The 25,971-nt window shown below is 37.5% G+C and overlaps 1 protein-coding gene across 2 annotated transcripts in view; it reads right to left on the reverse strand.

The window, feature by feature from the left end:
• Window positions 1–25,971, reverse strand: part of WDR25 (WD repeat domain 25) — a 78,883-nt gene that overhangs the window by 33,095 nt on the left and 19,817 nt on the right. For both annotated transcript variants that reach the window (XM_081938929.1, XM_081938930.1), the window contains exon 3: window positions 12,854–13,001. In XM_081938929.1, coding sequence (XP_081795055.1) covers window positions 12,854–13,001 — 148 coding nt within the window. The remainder of the gene's footprint in view (window positions 1–12,853; window positions 13,002–25,971) is intronic.

Below are 25,971 nucleotides of genomic sequence, written 5' to 3' on the forward strand. Positions count from 1 at the left end.
AATTTGGTCTGATCTGAAGTACAAATTGCTATGACAAGAGAGGGAAGCTGGAAATATATACAGTATAATCCAGAAGATTTCAATATTGTAATGTTGTTGCCAAAAAGAAGAGGGAGTCAAACTATTCTCCAAGGCACCTGAGGGTAGAACAAGAAGCAATGGGTGGAAACTAATCAAGGAGAAAAGCAACTTAAAACTGAGGAGAAACTTCCTGACAGTTAGAACAATTAATCAGTGGAACAGCTTGCCTCCAGAAGTTGTGAATGCCCCAACACTGGAAGTCTTTAAGAAGACGTTGGATAGCCATTTGTCTGAAACGGTATAGGGTTTCCTGCCTAGGCAGGGGGTTGGACTAGAAGACCTCGAAGGTCCCTTCCAACTCTACTATTGTATTGTATTGTATTATTGTAAATAAAAGAAAATATTTCTGCAAGAAGTGCAATACATGGAAAAGGATGAGAGAACAGATAAAGGCAAAGCCTAAATTATAAGAAGAGAATCAAAGTTTGACTTTATATCCATCTGAAAAGCTTTAGTTTCCTCTTTCCAGTTACCTATATTCTCCTAATCACCCAAAAATTAATTGCCCAAAAAATTAACTATCAGAGATTTCAACCTGAAAATATGGAATATTTGCCAGTCAATATCACTAAGTTTTCAATGACTGAGGATGCTCAGGGACAACACTAATTAATGGAAGACTGAGGATCAGGAAACTTATCCTCAGTAATTAAATGCCACATGTGTAAATATAGCCCAGGAAGAGATTAGGATAAGCTACTGATCTTCCTGTGACATCTAGTGAAGGAGAAACTTTTGATTTTAGGCAATTCTTGATACGCCAACAGCTGAATGTTTGAAACTAGCTTTGTTAAGGACAGAAAATATTTTGCAGGGATTATAATAAAAGTTCAAAAGCTGTTGTGGCCCGAAGCAATCTCAAAACAGAACCACGGATAATGCCTTCAAAGGAAGAGTTTCTATTCCTATTGTCTACTGCCTCTAAAGTCATTGTGTAACAGCACCCAAAGGGAGAATGCAAAGGAAAGATGCCAATTCTTTTCATTCTAATTTTTGTTTCCATGTTCAAAGAAGACATAGGAAGATAAAATGGCAAAAAGCATTAAGAGTACTGCCAGAAAGCTTTATTGGCTGCCATAGAAAAACACCCTTCAATACTCATCACCGTAAGTTTTGTTATTATGGGCCATTTTATCCAGGATTTCTCATGTTGTCTAAAACAGCACAGAAAATATACCTCTTTCCCCCCGAAATTTACTACAGAATCAGATTGCCTAAAATTTCCTAAAATGAACATTATTTTAATTTAAATAAACCTCTACTTTACAATGTTGGTTCATGCCGTACAGCTAATCCTTGACATACAATCATTCATTTAGTGACCGTACAAAGTTACAACAGTTCTGAAAAAAATGGGGCGTATGAGCAGTTTTCACACTTACGAATGTTGTAGCATCCCCATGGTTACATGATTAAAATTTGGGCACTTGGCAACTGGCTTGCATTTATAACAGTTGCAGTGTCCTGGGGTCATGTAACCTTCCCAGTTGGCTTCTGAAAAGCAAAGACAATGGGAAAACCAAATTTGCTTAACAACTGCATGATTCACTTAACAACTGCAGTGATTTGCTTAACAACTGTGGCAAAAAGGGTCATAAAACGGGGAGCAACTCACCTGACAACTGTAAGTCAGAAGACTTACTGTCTTATCTATTTTTTTCAGTGAAAATTACTTTTAATTTTTCCCTTTTGTGTAACATCCTCAACTCCAATAAAAAGAATGATAAAAACTTACGAGAACTTACATACGTCTCAAATTTTTAAATAAGGCAACAGTATAATTTGCAAGCAAACATTTGCCTATTCTATTATAGGCAATATGAAATTAAAACCATCTTTTAAAAAAAATGATAGGTAATGTCCTGGAATACTTTAGCTATTCCCTTCTGTCTTGCCCACAGTGGCATCCTTTTGTCCCTAACGTTTACTGCAATTTCCTTTGAGTTCTCTTTCAACTTAAACCATTCTATCTTCAACTTAGTTCCTTTTTTATTTTCTTCAGAATAAAAGGTGACTTTGTAGAATTGTAAAAATGATGTTACGGAAAAAGTACCAAAAAGGATGGGATCATCTTAAGCTATAAAGCAATAAAGATATAAAAACGGTAGACCCAGACTCATATTTATTTATAGTCAGTCACTAGGAACACAGAGATGGTATCACATATCCCCTTCAGGGAAGGCAGGCAATGGTATGTTTTTTTCACATCAGCCTCCTTGGGATAGATGCAATACGATGCCTGAAGAGCGATCAGGTTAATTGTAAATATTGCCTATCTATTATTCAGTCCTTCTTGGTCAAGCAGATTAGCACTCTAAAAAATTAGGTTGACAATGACATCTGTGGCCCTACCATGACCTGAGTACATAAAATGATTTTGACAAAAATGTTGAAATCCCCAATCTATTTCTGGTCTTCAATATGTTTGGCATTTGGAAACCATGTTATTAGTAGTTTCATAAACACGGCTGTTATGTTGGGTGTTCCTAGTCATATATCGTCCATTTACCGGAAGATGAAACTGATGAAGTTACTCCTATCAAGAGAACATATTTTTGCCTTTTTAAAAAATGGACAGCTGATTATTACTATCCAGATGAAGTAGTGGATAGTAGCCACCCACCATTTTAATTTGTAAAAAAATCTCTAATTCTTGCTGGAGAATTCTGGGAGTGGGAATCCACACATTTTAAACATGTCACGATTAAAAAATACTAAGCTGTTTGTAGGGCAGAATTATCCATAGCAATATAAAATAAAATAAATTTCCACATTATCATACTGTTGACTAGTGATTTGGTTTGGGGATTATTAGCTGCCTCACTTGTATGCTGTTCACTATACTGGCAATTACAGATGTTTTCAGTACAAAGTCAATCGATTTACATTATTAAAATATCTAGCTTCTCAAGTGAACTTTAAATCCTAATTGCCAATTTATAGATTTTTTTTCTTTTAGATGTGGGTACATTGAGCAACTATTACATCTCTCCTCAGTTTACATACTGAAAATCTAAAAGCAGGATTTAACTGTTTGCTTGTAACTCCTAAATTATGTTGATCCTAGTTAGATGTTAACACTTGAATTCAAGAAACCAAGCTTACCTGCGGATGAGGTTGCATTCCATTCAAGTCAGAGGTAAGGAAGCAGGAAGACTAACTCGTTCTTGAGTTTCCCAGACTGGCTTTTCTTCTATAAACTATCTATTCCCTCCCTGACAGTCATTCTTCTCAAAGAAAAGCTATTACTTAGTTATACTTTTCAAAATGCTCTTTCAGTGGTTGCCATAAATTTAAAAGTATATATTAGCTCCATTTTTTTGTTGTTCAACTTCTTTGGTACTTCAGCAGCTTACTCAGCATCCACTCAAAAGCCAAAGAACTACACTTGGGGAGGGGAGATGGTGTTCTAATTTTTGGATAACATAAGATAATTTTACTCATTTCAATATTTACCTCTTCTATTCTCAGGTGTCACCTGAATGACGATGGAGGAAAAAATGCGAAATCAAGCAGACTAGTTTTAAATAATCTAATTTTCCCATGAAAACTAGACCAATGTATTTATGGAGACAAGAATTTAAATTATATTTAATTCACGAACATTAAAGTAACTGTGCTGTTGGGCAACTTTCCATCCATCAAATAAAGTGCTTTAAATCATACCAGAGTGGCATTTCAGTTTGCTAATGGACCATACTGCACTCATGGCATACAAATAACATGATTATCTTCACCCCACCCAGCAATCTGCAGGTGCAGCTGTATTGTTTTATTTGTGATAAAATGCTGGCAGTTTAATTAAAATGTTCACTGTTATGTAAATGCTACAACATATACATTTCAGATTTAAAAACAAAATCGGGATCTTTGATGTGGCTATGTTTTAATATCTAATACCACTCCAAAATGACACCATAAGATTAATATCATACTCCAAGACACAAAAATAACCCTAAGCTTTATGCAAAATAATAATCAAGCACTGCCCAGTTATCTCAGAAAAAGAACTGTTTCACATAATAATCTGTTTAGCATTGAATTGGGGTTTTTTTTGCCATTATTGTTTTCTATCATCATGATGCAAAATACAGAACAAAAAGTTAGTATTGGCTTGAGCAGATATTCCCTTTTGGTGCCCTCCAGAGGTATAAGACTGCTATTGTCCTTATTAACAGGGTTGCCCAGGCAGTTAAAAAAGATACTGTAAAGTATACCGAGTGTGTATGAATCACTTCTTTCTAATCTTGAAGCAAATTGAATTGTGTGCAGCACTTGTGCAGCTGCTTCAAATCCTCTTCTTGGCTGCCTCTGTACGGCATGTACAGTATGTATGTGTCTATATGGAAGGATTTGCTTAGCAAATGTGATAAGGATGATGGGATATATACTGAAACCTAGCTGGATGGCTTAGCTAGAATAAACTGCTCAACAATACTAGGATAAGGAGATCTCAATTTATGTCTTGATTCCATCAGGACATTTAGGGAATGATGAGAAGAAATTTCTCTTTCTTTCAGAGAGAACCATCTATATAAATATGATTTCTGCAACAGAGTTGTCAAAGTCTGGAATGCTCTACCTCAGTGATGGCGAACATTTTTCGTCTCTGGTGCCAAAAGCATGTGCGCGCATATCCACCTCCATAATTTAATGCCCCCCCATGCTGTGCCCCCTGCGCAGGTGTGCATGCCACCCCCACTGCCCCGTACATGTGCGCACAGCTTTCTAGGAGTCTGGAGAGGGCGAAAATGGCCTCCCCCACCCCCAGAGGCACTCCGGAGGCTGGAAACGGCCCATTTTCCAACTTCCGGTGGGCCCGGTAGGACCATTTTTCACCCTCCCCAAGCTTGAGGGGCTTTCTAGGAGCCTGGAGAGCGAAAAATGGCCCAATACACAAACTGGAATTTCAGGAACAGACTTCCAGGTTGCCCGTTGGGCGGTTTTTCGTCCTCTGGAGGCTTCAGGGAAGCCTTCAGAGGGAAAAAAATGGCAGAAAATCAACTGGTCAGCACACACATGCGCCCTGGAGCTGACAGAGCAATGCCTTGCATGCCCTCAGAAATGGCTCCATGTGCCAGCTGTGGCACATGTGCCAAAGGTTCGCCATCACGGCTCCATGTGCCATCACGGCTCTACCTGATCCAGTTGTCTCAGGTATATTATTACTTCACACTTAAGTGGTCAGTAGAGGGGGCATGCATAAGGACACTCCTTGTCATTGTATTTTTCTTTTAAATAGATAAATATCAATTGTTTTCTGGGGGAGGGGGGAAGTGGGATAAGAAATAAATCAACTTAATAAATTTGGCTGTAGGAGTTGGTGGGCGATCATCCATTTCTTTTTTTTCCCTTTTTTTTTTAAAATTTTCAAAACAAACATAAGGATCCTCCTTCCTTACATACTGTAGAAAGTGTATCAGTTGGTTACAAAAGGCTTTTGTGCATCTCTTCCACCGTCATCAAGTATGATTCATATTAACTCTATTATCTTAACTCAGATGTTTATACATATTACCATTATCATACCTCCACTTTTATTTGACTATGATTGTTTAAACGTCCTTCATCATAAAATATACCAAGAGGGGCGGAGCCGAAGTCATGACGGAACGACGTACGATCTCAATGCCCTGAGATCACAGTCGACACTTTTGCTATTGGGAGGTCCAAACGGACCTAAACCATCCCGAAGAGATGGTGAATAGGAAGATTACGTCTTGCTGATCTCGGGGATATCGCAAAATCCCTGAAAGAAGCAAGAGAAGATCTTCAAGCCGGTGACAAAAAATCCAGCCAAGGCTGACAAAGTCGGGGCGGCTCCAAAGGAACGATGTGGAAAGAGAAAGTGTTCCAGCTGGTGAGGAATTTTTATCGTTCTAAAAAAAAAGTGTCTGCCTATTAAAACTCAAAAACCAATTTAAATTAAAGAATAGAAGAACTTAGCGGCGAATTTGAACTTTGGAATGTTTGGACAGTGGTTATCTTACTTTTTAAATGTTACTTACATGGATTGAATCTACGTAAACGTTTTGAAACGGATGGATCAAGTTTTCTTCTTCTAACCTCTCTCTGTGACTCTCTGTAAACTACAGATTAATCTTTTCCTCTTTTATTGTTCTGGGTATTTTTTTAACTCATTTAAAGATTGGATTTTTTTGTCTAACTTGATATACAAAAGAGATACCAAACAAAATCTTCACCCCAGAGGTTGATCGGAGTTTTTGTGTATTCAAAGATGGAACATTCTTTTCTTTCTTTCATGGATTGCTTTGACTTCAGCGTTGCAAAGTTTTACTACCTGGTCGCTTGGCTACGGTCTGATAAGAGTCCACAGCTGTCCCTTTGAAGTTTGTTTTAGTTCACAGAGAGTTGAGAGCAACATTCTTTGCAAAAAAACAACGGTCTTTGTGAACGTAGGCTTTAATCTTGTTGACCTTTTAAGCGAGAGCAGCTGTGTATGAATATGGCAAACAACATAGAGGCTTTGAATTTGCAATGAATATTTTCAGAACTGCAAAAATTATTAAATACAGAGGAAAAAATTGAGAGAAAATTGGAATACTTGGAGCATTTAACAGTAAAATATGATGAAAAAATTGAGGATGTTTTTCAAAGGCAAAATGAGGTGATTGAAATTCAAAAAACCGAAGTGGAAAATGAATATAAAGAAATTAAACTTGTTGATATCTATAGCAATTGGTTTATTTCTGAAAAAAGAAAGAATGGAATATCGAAAGAGGAATTAAATGGAGAGAAAATTTATTTCAAAGGGCAAGATATAGAAGAAAAAGTAGAAATTAAAGAATCTATGGACTATGAAATCCTATCTGCAAAATATTTAATAACACTGCTGACAATCAAAGATAAACTGAATAAGGAAACAGAAAGAGGGCATCAAGAGTATATGAGAGATCTTACAAGCAAGGAGTTGCTAAGAGAAGTCCATACAGATTTGATTAAGAAGATGCTTAGAAGACCAGTTCCACAAATGGCAGAAGATATGAAACTGTTTTGTTACTGGAAAGATACAGGTTGATAGATGGAAGAGTATAATTTAAAACTAGATAAACCTAGTGAAATTTAGTGACAATAGGTATAGTTAAATAAAAATTGATAATTATATTAATGTATATAATGTGTAGTGTTATGATAAGTAATATTTGGATATGAATATTGAACGATACCTGTGAAGGGAAGGCTAGAAATCCTTTTGGATTATATATAAAAGTGATCATCCATTTCTATGGGCCAATGCAGGGTGGCTAAGAATCTAATCTAAAAAAGCACAAAATAGAAGACTGTATTCTGCAGGACTACTAGGATAAGCAATAGAAGCAGGGAAAGCAAGTATGGTGTAGTGTTAAACTGCAAACTAGGAGTGAAAAAGCTCAGATCCTAATTAAATCTCAACCACCAAAACTCACTGGATGACTCCAGGACAACCAAGTTCTCATAGACCACGCTCTGTCCCGAGGGAGTTGTAAGGAAAACTAGAAAGGGAATGGCTGCTTTGAGCTTCTGAATAAGAGGAGTAAAAAAGGTCACACAAGCATGTGTGGTCATATGCCATAATAGTTATAAAACAGGTCACTCATGTGACCAATCTAATTCTATGATCCTTTTTGGTGGCAGTAATTAAACAAACACCACAGTTGTTAAGAAAACTTCGCAATCATTATGGAATGGTTCTTTGATATGGATGCAGTTTTGCTGAACAGCAGAAGTAAGCATAAAGCACAGTAACTGTGGGACTGTGTGATGCTGCAAATGATTGTAAATGTGGCCATGTTGGGGGCCTGAAGTTCGGTCACAGGACTATCGAAATATCAAATCTGGATTTTAAGTCCCATTTTTCAGGTTGGTCATAACTTTGAATATTCGCTAAGCAACTAGTCATAAATTGAGGGCTACCTGTATTTTCTTTGATGGAGTTGATTGATTTTGGTAAACAAAAGATGCTCTAATTAATAAAATTTGCATTTCTAATTAAAAGCTGGAGTTCTTTGGCTCAGTATAATTTTCAAACTCAGCATAAGCAGCCAGAAATAAGCAAGAATGCATTCAGTGGAGCTTGACCAAAATAATTTTGCATAGGATTATAATCCTGGGCCACTGACCATCTTGTGAAACTGTACCAGAGGTGGGTTGTTCCCGATTCAGCCCTGATCAGCCAAACTGGTAGGAGGTTCCGCCCACCTGCTTCTGCACATGCACAGAAGTGTCGCACACAAGCACACGCCCAAACCAGTAGTAAAAAAATTGGCAACCCACCTCTGCTGTGTATTAATACTGTTGTTATTGCAACCTTTCTATATTTGTGTTATTGTGTGTATGTGTTTCTTTGTGTGCCTATGTTCCTATCAACTAACTACATTAATAGTTTAGCCATTTCTCCTCTGTAAAGGACTACCATGAAAAGACTAATTGTTCAGATTCAAAAGCCGTAGCAGAAAGCACGACACCTCACCTCCGTGAATCACGAGGCCTCTGACACTTTGACAAACTTAGAGGACTAGGTTCTTGGTTCAAAAGCCTCTTCAAAACTGTAGTGCCAGCCTGCCCAAGCACTATCAACTGATTTTCGTTGTACAATACTGATTAGACTAATTGAGAGTAGGACTACATGACTTCTAAGATCTCTTCCAACATTCTTGGATTGCAGAGCTGCTTTGGACTATGGCCTCTTCCTGACTTTGACCCTGCACTTATGAGAAGTGAGGCTAGATGAAGGAGCTTGGTCTGTACGTCTTTGAGAGAAACAACTGAGGAGGAATGTGACAGCACTCTTGAAATTACTCAAAATAATATCATAAGATGTGTGATTGTCTCTTCTGCCTCAAAGTGCAAGACATGAAATAATGGTTTTCAATTATGGCAGAGTAGGTTTTCATTGAACATTAAGAGCACTTTCTAAAAGTAAGAACAATTGGATATGAGATCAACCACTGGCGATTTCTCCTCTCTGGATGTATTAATATGAAGTCCTGAGAGCCATCTACAGGGGATAATTGGATTCTTACACTAAGGAGGGATTTGATTTGATGGTAACTTCTTTCAACTCTGTATTTCTATTGGCCCTTCCCCATGGTCATACTAATGAGCTTTCCCCTTTATTCTTAAGTTGGGCTATATCAACATTGAACCCTACCTCTCACATCTTTCACTGAGGAGGCTGCCCAGTGTAGCTGCCCTTCCCAGGCTTAATAAGGGGTAGTTTCAGGATCCCCCCACCAATATTTTGTCTTCTGTGCAGAATCGTCTACCAATCGGAATACCAGCAATCAATTGTTCTCCTGAATATATGGCAAAGGTGTTGATGGTTCAAGTTTTAACTGTTATTATTTATCTTTAGTGTCTGATTATTTGCTCCGTGTTTCTTCTGACCAGGACTATTGATCTTCCTGGAAATAGTTTTGTCAGAGTACTAGAAGACTGATACATTTCTATCAAACAACCCCCATTCCCCAAAGCCTTCTTAAGAGATTGAGAGAACTGAGTTGAAATTCAAAGTAGAGAATTCTGAGTCAGAGGGCTTTCAGCACTGTTAGATCTTACTTTCCTTTTACCCTCCTGAAGCTAATTTCCTCTGAGAATTGTTTGTGGTCACTCAAAAAGCTCTTCCTTCTCCCATTTCTATTCCACATTGGTGTACGTGTGACTATATTTCATCCACTTCTATTTTGTGTACTCCACAGCACACAAGTAATGCCCACACAAACCAGTTCCTTGGATTATAGAGCTCCTGATCTCCCGAGAGTGTGATAGACCAGTGTAAACAGAAAAACAACAGTATCCAGTCTTTCTTGCAGCAAAAGCCAAATTGGCTATGGAGGTGCCATACACAGGAGGAGAGGGTAAGCACGTCTGCCACATGCTTGCCAAGCAAACAGGAAATGAGCAAACTGGTGTCCTACATTGTCCACATGGGGAAAATAATATCACTTTTTCATCAGTGGGGTGAGAATGACACAAAGTCAACATCATGAGAACCTGTCCTCAAAAACACTTAGCAAAATGTCTTCCAAAATGTGTTGTGGTAAACGGCCCTATGAGTCAACACTGCTACCTTAGACATCCACCTGTCCTTAACCATCACCTATCTGTACTTCATCTGATGCCAGGTTGCTCTTCCAGGGACTCAATTATCTCTACTGGATCATTGAGAATCACATTCCTGCTTTAAGCATGACAAGTACTGGGAAGATATTAAAGAAACAAAGATTGATTGTAGCTCCTTGAAAATTAAACACTTAAGTAATTAGGAAAGGGAAAAATATTTTCCCTATTTGACCAGAAACTTCATAAATTTCCCCAAGGGTAGAAAAATTAGGCTGCTACCCTATTTCCCTGAAAATAAGACCTCCCCAGATAATGTCCAATCGGGCTTTTGAGTGCATGTGCTAAAATAAGCCCTCCCCTGAAAATAAGCCCTCCCCGAAAATATTGCAACACAGCAGCAGCCATGAGGTGACCACACTCGCTGCCTCCTGCACCTCAACATTAGTAAGACCTCCCCGAAAATAGGGCCAATCACTTATTTCGGGGATCAAAAGAAAATAAGACCCGGTCTTATTTTCAGAAAAACACAGTATACCTTCCATATAACACAAGGTCATAAGTTAGTCTTTCCAACCAGGTATCCCCAGAGGTGTTGTATTTTCAATACCACCAACCTGTATTTTTATATAGTGCTGGGGTGGTGAAAACTGGCTTTAAAAAACAGAGGGTATGTGTGTGTGTGTGATAAAGTTTTACAAAGTTGTAATTTACCTAAATAATTGCACCAAAGAAATCAGGCCAGATTTCTTCCAAGCCAGTTTTCAAAAAATTTCTCTTAACCTGTATGAAAAAGTATTTTCTAGAAAAAAAATTACCCACAAACCTGTGACTAAAATATATCTAAATGAAATTAATCAGTAATGAAATAAGCTCTGTGCTGATGGAGAATAATGAAGACAGGTGAATGAACTGTAATTAAGTTCTAATTTGAACAGCTGGCTTCATATTTTTCAAGTGAGAATGCACCCAGTTTGATTTCTGGTAACAAGCTGGTTTTTGCTGAAAGCATTAGTAACATCTTTGTGAGAAATGCACACTAATGATAAACAAGAAAAGGAAGATGGGGAGTCTCACAGTAAACTAATCATATTTGTGTTGTGTGTATTCATGCACAAACGCCCACACACAAACATACACACAGGTGTAGCAATTAAATATTGAGTCCTCCAACATGTAACAGCACATTTTTGTAAAGGTTGGTCAAACACCAACAAAAAAAAATCTTTTAACATGCTTTTGAAAGCCAAAGCTTCAAGGACAACACTCTGTGGAATTTAAAAGGAGAACCTTTTAAATTAGCACAAAATCTAATTTTCTTGCTTGCTCTCAACATCTAGGACAAAGGCTTTCTTGGGTTCTTTAGGAGTTTTACACACAGTGAAGCATTATGATAGAGATGATGTGTGTGTTAATATCTTGCTTAACCACAATGTGGTTGAAGTGGAACAGGTATCTGGTGTGAACTACAATCTGTTTTACAGGCCCCAAATCTTCCAATCTTCTCCTTCTATCCAATCTTCCAATCCTCCAATCTTCTCCTTCTATCTCCATTGTCTTCCAATCATCACACTTCATGTTGTTTTATCATGGCTTTCTTGCCACTGATATACTGTACATCTTGATTCCTCTGCTTCTCTCATCTCTTCCCTGGTTGTAAATCAAGGATTACCTGTATTTAATTTATTCTTCATTCTTTATGTCTTTGTATTTCAAGTCTTGTATAGTTTTTCTCTTTGTTACCTTGGTGTTTTATTCCCTACCCCCATTCTGCCTCATTTTCTGTATCACTGCATTTCTTGTTCCCTTTGTATAACTAACTTGACTCTTATTATTTATTTATTTATTTATTTAGTTTGTCACTCATGGACAAGATAACAGGAATAAGAATAAACATGAATAAGAACACAGGAAATGGGTACAAATAAATATGGGCAGTAGAACAGCAATGTTAGGCACGCTGGTGCTCTTATGCACGTCCCTACTGACCTCTTGGGAATGGGGTGAGGTCAACAGTAGACAATTTAAGGTTAAAGTTATGGGGGTTTGAGGATGTAACAACAGAATCAGGTAGGGCATTCCAGGCATTGACCACTCTGTTGCTGAAGTCGTATTTTCTGCAATCAAGTTTGGTGTGGTTTACCTTGCATTTGTAACTATTCTGTGCTCGTGTATTATTGCGAAATGAAACTCTGGTTCCTTTCTTTCTTGCATCACTTCTATAAACCTCTACCATAACATTTTTCAATATTAGGATGTGAGGGAGAGGAAGTCCAGCCATCTTAAGGTCGCCAAGGTTGAAAAACACTGCTATAACCATTATGCAGAACAGCCAGCAGTCTTGTGGTTTTCCCAGAGAAAAGGAAGAGCTGACTGTAGACTGAACATCTTAACTTCTTACCTTTAAACCAGAATCAGAACTTCTTAAACATGTTGCAGCTACAATGTATAAAACAGTTTCACATAACAAAATGCTTATTCACATCAAAAATTTCCTGCCGGTAAAAATATTTTAACAATAATTTACCTTACAGAAGATGACTTTTCCAAATTACCTTACCAAAATTGCAATTGTTTTTTTTTAATTAGCAGAACATTCCAGTTAGTAAGAAGATGGTGTTCTGTTTCCAATCCCCAAATACTATTAGATCTTTGGTATTTTTAAATATATATTATCCACATTTTAGTGATGACTGCTTAAGGGTATTAGTACCTGTTTCAATATCTGTTAAATGAAGCATAAAATCAAAGCCTCCACTCAACGCAGTTCTTCCACAGGGAGACCACTGAATAGCTCGGACAGCACCGGTATGGATAAAGTATGATTTCAAACAGCGTCCTTCATCCACAGCATCCCAAACCTGAAAAATATATATATATATACACTTTCTTAAAAAATATAAAATAGCTTATTTTAGGAAGCAGTACTGATTTCTGCTGAACTATTTTCAATCAGTAACCAGAATGTCATCATAAAATAACTTTTTTTTATTGATATACTTTTTTAAAAAATTACATTTCAATACATGATAAAATGAGATAATTTGAACAAGAGAGCTAGTTTGATGTGGTGGCTAAGGCATAAAGGTAGGAACCAGGAAGCTATGAGTTCTAGTCCCATCTTAAGCACAAAGCCAGCTGGGTGATCTTGTGCTAGTCACTTTCCTTCAGCTCTAGGAAGGAGGCAATAGCAGTTCTGAAAAACCTTGCCAAGAAAAATGCAGGGACTTGACCAGGAATCAGACATGACCTGAATAGAAGAAGAAGAAATTCAAATAGAACTTCCAAATATGTTAAATATACTAATAATGCAGAATACTACAATGCACAGATCTTTTTAAATTAATAAATATTTGACCATAGAGTACTCTGCATTAAAAGAGGTATATAAATTGTTATCTTCAGCATATTCAGTAAATCTATAAACATGTTCATTCATTCCTTCTTTTCTAATCTGCTGCAACTGAGAGATATTTTTTTAACATTTCTGTTTTTAGCATTTTTAGTTTAAAAAATAATTGTCTAAAATGAGGACATTCACTTACATGTGTTGCTTAGAGAAAGTCTACTGTACTGTACTGATATGTATTCCAAACCACTGAAATACGGAGTGCTCTGTATTTCAGTGAGTATAAAGAATACAATACTGTACTCTTTGAAGTTGACATCTAACTCTTTTTCTTATTCGCAGAACAAAATGCTTGAAAGAGTAAGGCATATTCCCACGAGGCCAATCTGCCATAAAAGACACATTTCTATATTGGCTTAACAGAAAAACCCAATGTTTTCCAAATGTATCAAACAATATATCTCATAATCTCAGACATTTTGATTTGAGATGACTCCACAACTTTGAAGGTGGTTAGCTTGGCAAAAAGGACGCGGTGGTTCAGTGGCTAAGACGCTGAGCTTGTCGATCAGAAAGTCGGCAGTTCAGTGGTTCAAATCCCTAGCACTGCGTAACGGAGTGAGTTCCCGTTACTTGTCCCAGCTTCTGCCAACCTAGCAGTTCAAAAGCACATAAAAATGCACGTAGAAAAATAAAAATAGGGACCATTTTGGTGGGAAGGTAACAGCACTCCACGCGCCTTCAGCATTTAATCATGCCAGCCACATAACCACAAAGACATCTTCGGACAGCGCTGGCTCTTCGGCTTAGAAATGGAGATGAGCAATGCCCCCTAGAACCGGAAACGACTAGCACACGTATAGGGAAACCCTTACCTTTCGCTTGGCAAAAGCTGAAATGATTAATACAAGAAAACAAGGATAATTGTTTTAATAGCCAGGGAAAATTAGATAGATTTAATTTCCACAAAATTTGACTAGACATTAGGAATTACAACCTATAATTATACTTTTGGTTTCAGGATAATCAAGATCTTTCGTTAATCAAAACCTATCAGCTTTGTATTCATCATTTTAATAAGAAATGTATCTACAAAATTTAACAGAAAAGTAATATCCTGTTAAAAGGCTACTATGTACGTCTCTTTATGAGACATTATATTGATTTCCTTTTTTGTATTAAGCATAATGCTAATATCCTTTGGCAATAAAAATGATGAAAATAACATTCCTGATTACTATCATCTACTTTGCTTTAAAACTTTTTAATAATTTAGTTTGCTTTAAAACTTTTGGTTATTTAGCTTTCAGGCTGCACACTAATTAATTTTTAGGCAATTTTAATCTTCAGAATTAGCACTACCAATAAATTAATATCCTAATAGATATGAGTTGATATGGATCATCATGATTTCAACATTCTTCCATTATTATTTTAAAGCAATTTCTGTAGTTGTAGGGAGAGAGTTGCTTGAGAGAGCCAAAGCATTTGGTGGCCAACTACGGTAAATTCATAATCAGGCCTTATGTCAAAAACATTGTAGTATTTAGAATAAGACATAAATGCTACATTGGGCAAGGAATAAATGTTTGAATAGGCCTTGGTTGATTGAAGTCTATTGATTCAGTGTAACCACAATAAGAGCTCATCACCACATGGTAGCTTCGTGTTTGGCATGTTAACAGACATGCCTTTATTTAATAATCTTTTTATTAGTCCTCAAAAAGAAAATGTTCTGCAGGGCAATGAATTACAATAGTCTCTGAGAATATATTTGAGTAAGTCCTACTGTCAGTATAGTTTATTTCATCTTATTTGCAGAGAAGCGGTAAAACACTCTTGGAAATAATACTTTTAGAAAGATTGGGTGAGCCTGTCACATTTCACAAGACTAATAAAGAGTAAATCATATTCAGGTGCAATGTGAGAGGGCATCCCCTTTTCAGAAAACAGCTGCTTGAGGAAAATGGAAAAGACAGGTTGTAAATTACTTAGAAGCTCCTCTCTGATGTTCAAATGATCAACTATGAATAGACAATGTCTCTAACAAACTTCAAGTGGCACATTTTCTCCTTCTTTGGAAGAAGCAAACAAGCATCTCATTAAAGGGGTTTGAGGTTACTTTATGTTCTGCTAAATGTGGGTTTCTTTATCATTAAAGAGTTGAGATATGGAATGTTTATTTGAATGGGAAATGTGGGTTCCTTGGTGCTCTTTAAGCTTGGTAGTTTTCTTGCAGCTGTTTCATTGCCAAACTAGGTAACAACATCAGTGCAAAGAGGCAATAGGGTCTGCCCTTACTTATCTTTGTTTATTGTTAGCTTGTTTGACAGTTCCATGATTGGGGTATTGCTTGCTTCTTAATTGTTAGGTCTAATGCAGGGGTGTCAAACTCGATTTCATTGAGGGCCACATCAGGATTGTGTTTGGCCTTGGGGGCCAGGTGGGCATGCCCGAGGTGGATGTGGCCAGCTCAATGTCACTTGTGTTGGGGGCATCCCTCCCAGGCTCCGTTTTCAGCTGCGATGGCTCCTGCAGTGCTCTGCCAGCAAAAACGGAGCTCGGGAGGGCTTTAAAAGACACTTTATGCCTTTTAAATGTAGTTTTGCTTGCAGCAAAAAGTTGAGATATAGAATATTGAGTTTCATATCTGTTAATAGTATTTTAGACTCTGTTTGGATTTTTTGCTGACACCTGGATTGGAGAAGATATTACTTATTGGATTTGCCCAAAGTTAACGGATGAGTTATGGGATGAAGAGATTTATATTTGGTAATTTAAAAAAGGTGAAGAGATTATGAAATTGTTTATACTTGTAATGATGAGGATGGGAAGTTGTTTTCTTAGAGTTCTTTTTCTTGTCATTTCTGCACCATTTTTGTTTGTCTTTTTTATTTTGCATTATCTTTTCCTGTTACAACTAAAACTTTTACTAGAAATTATTAGTAAAATATTACCTATTCCACTGAAGTTTCAGCTGTGACAAAAATGTTTGTATTTTAATTTCTACGAAAACAAGTCCGCTCATGTTTGATATGAAACCAAACCTCTAATGACAAAAGAACAAAATTAGTGTGCTTTATATAAGAAAGTTTGATAAACATCCTGGAAAACTCCATCCTAGTGCTTTTCTGGCATTGTCCCCCTATATAGCCTATACAGCCCTGCTATATAAGATAAAAATCTGTCTTAAATGTTTTTTTTTTCTTTTTACCAAAAAATTCATGTTTAATTTTTTTAAAAGAAGGCAAGGCTTTACTGAAAAGCTAATATACTGCAATATTGATAATTTGGACTGGCGAGATCACAATAATATGGGCATAGTTCTGGGATAAGCCTTCCCTGGAAACATTGTGATTAGTCTTATTCTAAAACTGCACTTGGAGCTATATGGAAGTACATTTGAGATGTGATGCTGGCTGGTTTTAAAAAAAAAGAGATTTAGCTGCTGCTCTTTCCCTGTTGTCTATATTTAGTTTGATTATTGCTGGGTGAGTTCCAAAACTGGTAGATAGTTTCAGCCTAGTCCTGCAGAGCGCCCCGTAGTTGCCTAATCAAAATGCTAGTACACATCACCAGAGTTATGCTTTCTGATCATGTTGACAGCTGGAAAGCTGGGCACCTGGAAGGTTCCAAAGCAATATTTATAAATGTGCCTCAAATATTATCCTAATATCTAATACATTTCTGTAAATCTAAAAGCAGCCATTCCAACAACTTCAATTCCGAGTTGGTGAGAAAACTGAACGCTAATTACAGGGAGTCCCCCGACTTACGATCAATTGAGCCCAATATTTCTGTTGCTAAGTGAGACATTCGTTAAGTGAGTTTTGCCCTATTTTATAGTTTTTCTTGCCACGGTTGTTAAGTCAATCGCTGCAGTTGTTACGTTGGCAATACAGCTGTTAAACGAATCTGGCTTCCCCCTTGACTTTGTTTGTCAGAAAATTACAAAAAGTGATCACATGACCCTGGGACACTGCAACCGTCATAAATAGGAACCAGTTGCCGAGCATCTGAATTTTGATTATGTAACCATGGGAGTGATCGTAAGTGTGAAAAATGGATATAAATCACTTTTTACAGTGTTGCTATAACCTAGAACGGTCACTAAATGAACTGCTGTAAGTTGAGGACTATCTGTAATTTGTTTCCTTTTCCTCAAACAATGAGCAAACTTGACAATTCAAGGAAGAAATATCGCATTCTCCTTAATTATAAAAGAGAAGGCATAAATATTAGCATTCAGTGTACATGCAGAATGAAATGGAAAAAACTAAGGAAAATTCAACCTGTTTAACAATAAATGTTCCACACTGAATTTACCATAATGCTTTATTTCATAATGTTGAATTCTACTACGGAATATTCTACGCTAAAGTTATTCTAGCTTTAGGGAACAGCTGCCCTAGTGTATCACAAACATTTCTCTTCCCTTGTTGGGGGGTAAGGTTGGGACGCAGAATCATCTGCAAGGTTGCAGCTTTCTGGTGAATAAAGTTGCCTTGTTTGGAATAGGACTCCAACTACGTAAGTCCAAGAGAATTCCCAGGTTATCTGGACTGACTTTGATTCTGTGATGTATATTAATTTGGCCACCTGTTGGTTACGTCCTGGACCCTCCTGAACTACTAAAGTGACCTGGGAGATGGCCAAGGGTCCCTTCAGTGGAATCTGAGAGATCTGCCTGCTTTGAAGGAGACAGTAGTAAAGCCCATCTCCATTCTGGACAATTATCATCAAATTGCCAACTTTTCCTTCATGGCCAAACAAGAAGTTACAGAGGATCTTGAAGGAAACAAATTATCTGGATTCAATTCAGACAGCTTTCAGACTGAGATCATTATCCCCAGACTTAACAACTGATAAGAAAGACAAAAAAGTATGGATGGTGGATGTTGGCAGCAGAATGGAAGAGAAAGAACTGGAGAAAATCACAAAATACAAATACCTGCAAATAGAAATAGGATGACTATAGCAAAATATTACCAACAGTAACAGATACCTTGGGTGCAATCCAAAACTACAGGAATTGTAGTTTGAACACCATCGGAATTAAAAAATGAATTATCAGTCATTTCCAAAAGGCAACTTTACATGGAACAGCTTCTGCCTGGATCGGGCAAACCGGTAGTAGTGGTGGTGGGAGGCTCCGCCCATCCTCCTGGACGCTTCTGCGCATGCGCAGAAGCATCATGCATGAAAGCGCACGCAGGAGCGCGCCCAAAACAGAAGTAGAAAAATCGGCAACCCACCTTTAATGCTATCAAGCAACAACTTCCTATCCCAAGTCCTTGGGAAGGTCTCGATAGGTGGATAAAAATGACAAAAACCAGTGTAAATATCTGACTGACTGTACAACCAACTACAATAATATGAAAATATTTTTATCCTCTCATTTTAAAGGCTGGGTTGAATATAGCTTACAATTAACAAAATACTTACATTACTTACATAGACTTTCCAAAATAATTTGGTAGATTTAGCAATTGTTCATTTAGGATCTCACACATGCACTATGTTCTACGATTATTAAAATGGCAAACAGCTTGCAGAATGAGTAGCATCACTCCCTGCATTTTTTCATTAACAGTATTGGCTGTAACACTGCTCATCAAGCTGTCTGGAATTACAATTTTCATGCTGGGAGAAAGTGAACCAGTTGCTCTAACAACCACCCTCCAAGTAATTTCTAACACCATCAGAATGTGCTTTATTTCTCTCACTATCTGCCTTTTTAATAAGGCCATATCACCATAAAGTACATGCCAGGCAACGGTTTTCAATAATAATAATAAAAAAAAATAGAGAAAATCACTTGAAAAACAGTCCAGCCTCCATCGCGAAGGCAGAATAATCCACCCCTCGATCTTTAAATCCTGACAGATCAAACTGTACAGTCTTTGCCCAACAGGCAACAACAGCTACCAGGGTTAACAAATATTTTAATTTCAACTTCTTAAGAAGCATTCATGACAGGGATTTTCAGAAGCCGAGAGTTATTGCAGAAATATCCCTCAGGGAAGTAGTGACACTACAGCCCTTACTTGCACTAAATTGATTGTCTCTCTGACTTTGATTGCAAGATATTTAGAACTTTCACTGAAGAGCTGTCAAGGGACAATCAACACCACTCCACATTTGTAGACTATGCACATAACCTTATACTTTTCCTATCTGTGTCTTAAATCCACCCAGGGAGAACAAAGCAAACAGGAAGAAAAATGAACTAATGGCTGCCAGCAGAGATAATCCCTATAGGAAAAGAAGGCACATTTCTCTCCTCAGTAAAGCTTGTCATTGCTTGAACCAGCTTTTGAAGCACTCAGTAACCTATTTGTCAAATGACAGGCAGCTACCTAAATATCTGATGCATTCAAAACAACTTTTAAAGTATCTAAAGCAGGTAATCGGGAGATCATGATGCACCCTAGTCAAGAGTAGCATGTTTAAGTCCCAGCTGCAGTGGATTTTTTCCTATATTGAAAACCAGGAGCACCTATTCTATTCAGAATTCTAATTCCAAATTCTATTCAGAAGAAAAATCCCCAAATCCAATGTCCTATTTCTCTACTTTACCAAACTTTATTAGCTAAATCTCTTTACAAGTTTCATCTAAACATCATTAGCAATATTTGAAAACTCTTAACTCGTGTTCATTTGCTCATTTAGATATATCCTTCACTGAATTTACCACTTGAATTCCCAGGCATTTTACAAATTGGATCTTTCTTCCTTCTATATTATGTGTAAATATTGCCATCCATTTCCAAATGCTTTTAAAAAAAATAAATATAAGCTTATTCATCTTCCTAAGGAATGTGATGATTGCTTTTTAAAATCCTTTATATAAATAAATTAGTATGTTTTTAGTTAAAATTATTACGTTAATAAAGAAAAAATGACAGAAGTTAATAGTCATTTTATAATTTCTGTTTCAGTTTTAGGCTACGATTCATCTGCTATAATGTCTACAATTTTTTAATTCCAGTTATTGCATATTTTTGGAGAGTGCAAAAGTTGGTTTGAAACTCAACATTAAGAAAACTAAGATCATGGCATCCAGCCCTCTAAATTCCTGGCAAATAGATGGGGAAGAAATGGAGATAGTGACGGATTTTATTTTCTGGGCTCCAGGATTACCGCAGATGGGGACTACAGTGAAGAAATTAAAAGAGGCTTGCTCCTGGGGAGAAAAGCTAAGGCAAATCTAGACAGCATACTAAAAAGGAGAGACATCACACTGCCAATAAAAGTGCATGTAGTCAAGGTTTTGCCAGTTGCACTCTATGGCTGTGAAAGTTGGATCATAAGAAAGGCTGAGGGCCAAAGAATTGAGGCCTTTGAACTATGGTGCTGGAGAAGACTCCTGCGAGTCCCTTGGACTGCAAGGCGGTCAAACCGGTCAGTCCTAGAGGAGATTAACCCTGACCTTCAGATCCTGAAGATGAAACTCAAATACTTTGGCCACCTAATGAGAAGGAAGGACTCACTGGAGAAGGGCCTAATGCTGGGAAAGATTGAGCGCAAAAGAAGAAGGGATAACAGAGAATGTGGTAGCTGGATGGAGTCTGAAGCAGTCAATGTGAGCCTAAATGGACTCCGGGGGATGGTAGAAGACAGGAAGGTCTGGAGGAATGTTGTCCATGGAATCAGACACAACTAACAACAACAATTGCATGTTTTACATGCGTAAACTACAGATAACTGAAAAGGTTGAATTTCATGGAAAGTTTAAGCTCACAGTGCTGTATTTTCAAGTAAACAGGCAATTTATTTGTAGCTAACATAAAGAATTCTGTATAAAACAAGTAACCAAATGAGATTAATCTCACACAAAAGGTTGTGAATATCTGCATGTTAAACTGGAATACGGAGATAAGGAGATAAGCTGAGTATCCTTCTCAGGTTGCCAATACCTTTGGAGATCATTCCAACTAGTTCAAAATAGAGCAAATTCCTTATTGGTTGCCATTCACTTAGATGCTGGTTATCCTCTTTTTCTCGTTCCTTCCACCTTTCCCAGCAATAGAGCTTTCATCAGAGAGCTAGATCTTTGCATAAGGTCCAAAGTAAGATAATTTGAACCCAGTTTTAACCAATACATCTAGTATTTTATTGTTAATTCTACAATATGGAAGTATATAAATTAAGTAATACATGCCAATTATATTTATCAAATGTATACCCTACCATACTCTACAGGAACTCCCAGTAGTTAACAACGAAAACATAGAATTAAAACCACAATCCACTCCCAGGTTAAATAAGCAATCATGAATTAAGATTATGGTTAAAAGCAATTATTTAAAATAAAAAAAATTGGAGTCAACACAAAATTCTATTAATCAGGAGACAGATAATGTTAATGCAACTGATCACCCCAAACTCTTCAAAAGAGTTCTACCTTTACCAATATTCAAAAAGCAGTTAGATTTAACTTCTTTAAAAAGGTGGTTTTGTAACATTTGAAGCTTCAGGATTATTTCCATATGCCTGCGTAGTCTTTGATGGGTGTGTGTGTGTGATGATGAAGGAATTACAATAATCAATTGAATCTAGCTGCAGTGTTGGATAGCACAACAGTGTATAATTCACTGTTGTAGAATCAAACTACAGCACATAGTTCAAAGGCATCTTCTGTCTTTTCCATCTTCTTTTAAGCTTTGCTATAGGGTAATTTAAAATGTAATAAAATATAAAAATGTTATAAATGATATACCACCTTGGGATGCCAGCTCAAAACACAAGTCTTATAAAATGAAATTGGTTACAAAAAAATCAGGACTTTTAAATGATCAAACTAATGTTGTTTTCAAATGTTTATAAAACTGGTTGTCTGCTAATGTCAGGATCGAATGGGGGGGGGGGAACGTACAACATTTAGGAACTCTGGAACTTATATAATATAAAGCATGATCAAAATCTGTCCAATGGCTTGAGGGGCGAATCAAATTTTGACATTTTATTGGTTTATAATCAGCCCTATTATTCCTAAACAACAAAAATGTCAGCATAAAAAGCAAATACAGAAATAGAAATAGAGGGGATGGGGAGAGATTTTAAAACTAAAGATAACAATATTGGTAACCAAAACTACATTACCTGTAACAAAGAAAATCATGCTCATTTAACAGTCTGGTTGAAGAAATGTTCATATTTAGAATTGCTGAAAACTGACTCAATGGAAGAAACTAAATAAAAAACAAAACATGAATAAAAATATCTCAAAGTACTAGCTACTGGTATTTTTTTTTATGTTATTGGCTATTGCATTACTTTTTCCTAAATTTATTAATTTGACTCAGGAATGCCTGAGTTGTAATTTACCAAAATCCTGTATCTATGGCCTGATGTGTTAATTCTGACTTATCTAACCTCAGTTACTATAAAAATGGATTAAATATATTAATATTGAAGCTAGTAGGCAAGAAACATCAACAGTGTAAGTATAGTATTTAATAATTTCTGTTAATTAACTAGCAATATGGCAAGATTTCCATTTAGAGCATCCTAATGTGATCATGAATAGACTCAGGGATAATTCAACTTGTCTGCTACAAGACCTTGATTGCTAGACATCTGAAAACACCACTTAAGCTATCATTAAAACTGTAATCAAGAATTTTTTTGCTCTAGAAAATTAAACATACTTCTTACCTGAAAATACTGCATTCTGAGCTCAAATTTTCAATGAAGCTATGCCTAGCCACATTAAAAATGTGACTAAACCCACAGCACATACAAAATTTGCTTACATGAATGGGATTCAATTATCATGATACTAAGTTTTTGTTCTTAAAAATAGGTCATTTCAATAAGCAAAGAATCACATGTTTTAATTCCAACAATTCTTTGTCTCCAAAAACAAAAACAAAAACATGAAATATTCTTTAATAAAGAACTTGTCTCATGTAGCATATAGTTTCGACCTATGACTTAGAGAAATATTTATGTAATGTTTACATGAATAGCTAGATGGTTCCTGCCACTAGTCCATGATCGTACAGTATGATACCTTACCCCTTACCATATTAATTTTAAAATACTAGCTCTTTAGAGAATTGTAAGCAACTCAAAATTGTTTGAGAATCTAGCAGTATAATTACTGAAGCCCCTCCCTTGCCTTTTAATTAATATTCAATATTGAATTTTAACCATCCTTGCTTCTATTTTAAATTTTTTATATTCAGCTTTTATGTTTTTAACATTTTATTGGTGTATCGCCCAGAGTTACTCAGTGAGTGAGATGGATGGTTTCTAAATGTGATAAATCAATAAATTGCAGTACAGCATAGAAGCAAACACAATCAGTTCCTAAATATTCAAATATATTAGATAATCTACCAAGAGATTTCCAGACACCAAGGCAGGCTTGCCAGTGCAGAATGAAACAATGATCTGCAAATATTAACTAGCTAAATTTTTATCTTAGCAACTTACATAGTTCCTTCTTTTCATTCATGTTTTCATCATCAATGGACTGCCAGAAGTCTCTTTTTAAAGTTTAATCATGTTTAATATTTAAATATGTTCAGGATACTAACAAACTTTCTTCAATAATTCACACTCCTAAATAAGAGACTGGTTATAATTTTTGTATGTTCTTTCAAATCAGTGCACATATGGATTAATTTTATGTTTAAAATTCAAATATAAGTGTCCATCATGGCCGCTTTAAAGTAAATACAATTCCATTCATGATTTGTCAGAAAGAAATCCAGTAGATCTAGCTAATGTACTGCATTATTAGACTGTAGATATTCTCTGAGCTTGGTTGTTTCACTACAGGTGGACATTACTTAATGACTGCTCTGTTTAGCAACTTTTTGAAGGTATCACAGTACTGAAAAGGTGACTTTAAGACTGGCCTTCACACTTATACCGTATTTTTCAGACTATAAGATGTTCTGGACTATAAGACGCACCTACCTTTTGGGGAGGAAAACAAGAAAAAGAAATCTGCCTCTGCCTCTGCTTCCCGGCAATTTGTCTCCTTGCAGCAAACAGACTGGTCAGCTTCAGCATAACTTAACTTAACTTTATTCAATTTCTAGACCGCCCCTCTCAGAAGAGACTCGGGGCGGTGTACAGTCATATTAAAACAACTGAACAATAAATATACATAGTATAAATATAAGATAAATAAAATAAATATAGGACTGGAGGAGGTAGCAATAGTTCACTGTACAGATTTAGTTTAAGTTAGATTAAAATTTTAAAATTTAAAAACATTAACCCTAAAAAACTATCCCAAATAAAAATATCCGCCAGGAGGTAAGAGTGGAACTATAGATGGGTCAGGCCGGCTAATTGAAACAGGTGAGTCTTAAGTTTTTGTCGGAAGGAGCGGAAGTCGGTAGTAGTTCTAATATCGGGGGGAAGGTCATTTCAGAGGGTTGGGCCCATCACAGAGAAGGCTCTACTCCTAGGCGCCGCCCGTTGGCATTGCTTGGTGGACTGCACCCGGAGGAGTCCCTCCCTGTGAGAGCGAATTGGTCGCAGGGATGTATGCGGTAGGATGCGATCCCGCAGGTAACTAGGTCCTGTGCCATGGAGCGCTTTGAAGATGGTAATCAGCACCTTGAAACGCACCCGAAAAACCACAGGTAGCCAGTGTAGCTCGCGCAGGAGAGGTGTTATGTGGGAGTACCTAGTACTCCCCATTATAGCCTGCGCGGCCGCATTCTGAACTAGCTGCAGTCCTAGGGTGCATCTCAAGGGGAGCCCCATGTAGAGAGCATTGCAGTAGTCCAGACGAGACGTCACCAGCGCATGAGTGACTGTGCGTAAGGCGTCCCGGTCTAATAGGAGGCGCAATTGGCGCACCAGGCTAACCTGGTGGAACGCCCCCCTTGCCACGGCTGCCACATGGTCATCCATCGACAGCCGGGCATCTAGGAGGACGCCCAAATTGCGCGCCCGTTCCACAGGGGGCAGTTGTTCGCCCCCTATGGCCAGTGATGGAATCAACTGGTTGAACCGAGGTGTCGGTAACCACAGCCACTCTGTCTTGGAGGGGTTAAGCTTGAGTCTGTTGTCCCCCATCCAGACCCGGACGGCTTCCAAACACCGGGACATCATTTCAACAGCCTCGTTGGGGTGGTTTGGGGTGGAAATGTACAGCTGAGTGTCATCAGCGTACAGATGGTATCCAACCCCAAAACCACGGATGATCTCACCCAGTGGCTTCACATATGTGTTGAACAGAAGGGGCGAGAGGACCGAGCCCTGCAGCACCCCACAAGTGAGTGACCTCAGGGTCGACCTCTGCCCCCCCTGCCAACACAATTGCGTCCGGTCGGAGAGGTAGGAGCCGAACCACCGCAAAAAGGTGCCCCTAACTCCCATCCCCTCCAGCCGGCACAATAGGATACCATGGTCGATGGTATCAAAAGCTGCTGACAGATCTAATAGGACCAGGATAGAGGAACAACCCCTATCTCTGGCCCTCCAGAGATCATCAACCAACGCGACCAAGG

Source organism: Natrix helvetica (assembly GCF_964273705.1).
Source record: "Natrix helvetica genome assembly, chromosome: 1".
In the NCBI taxonomy this organism is placed as follows: domain Eukaryota; kingdom Metazoa; phylum Chordata; class Lepidosauria; order Squamata; family Natricidae; genus Natrix; species Natrix helvetica.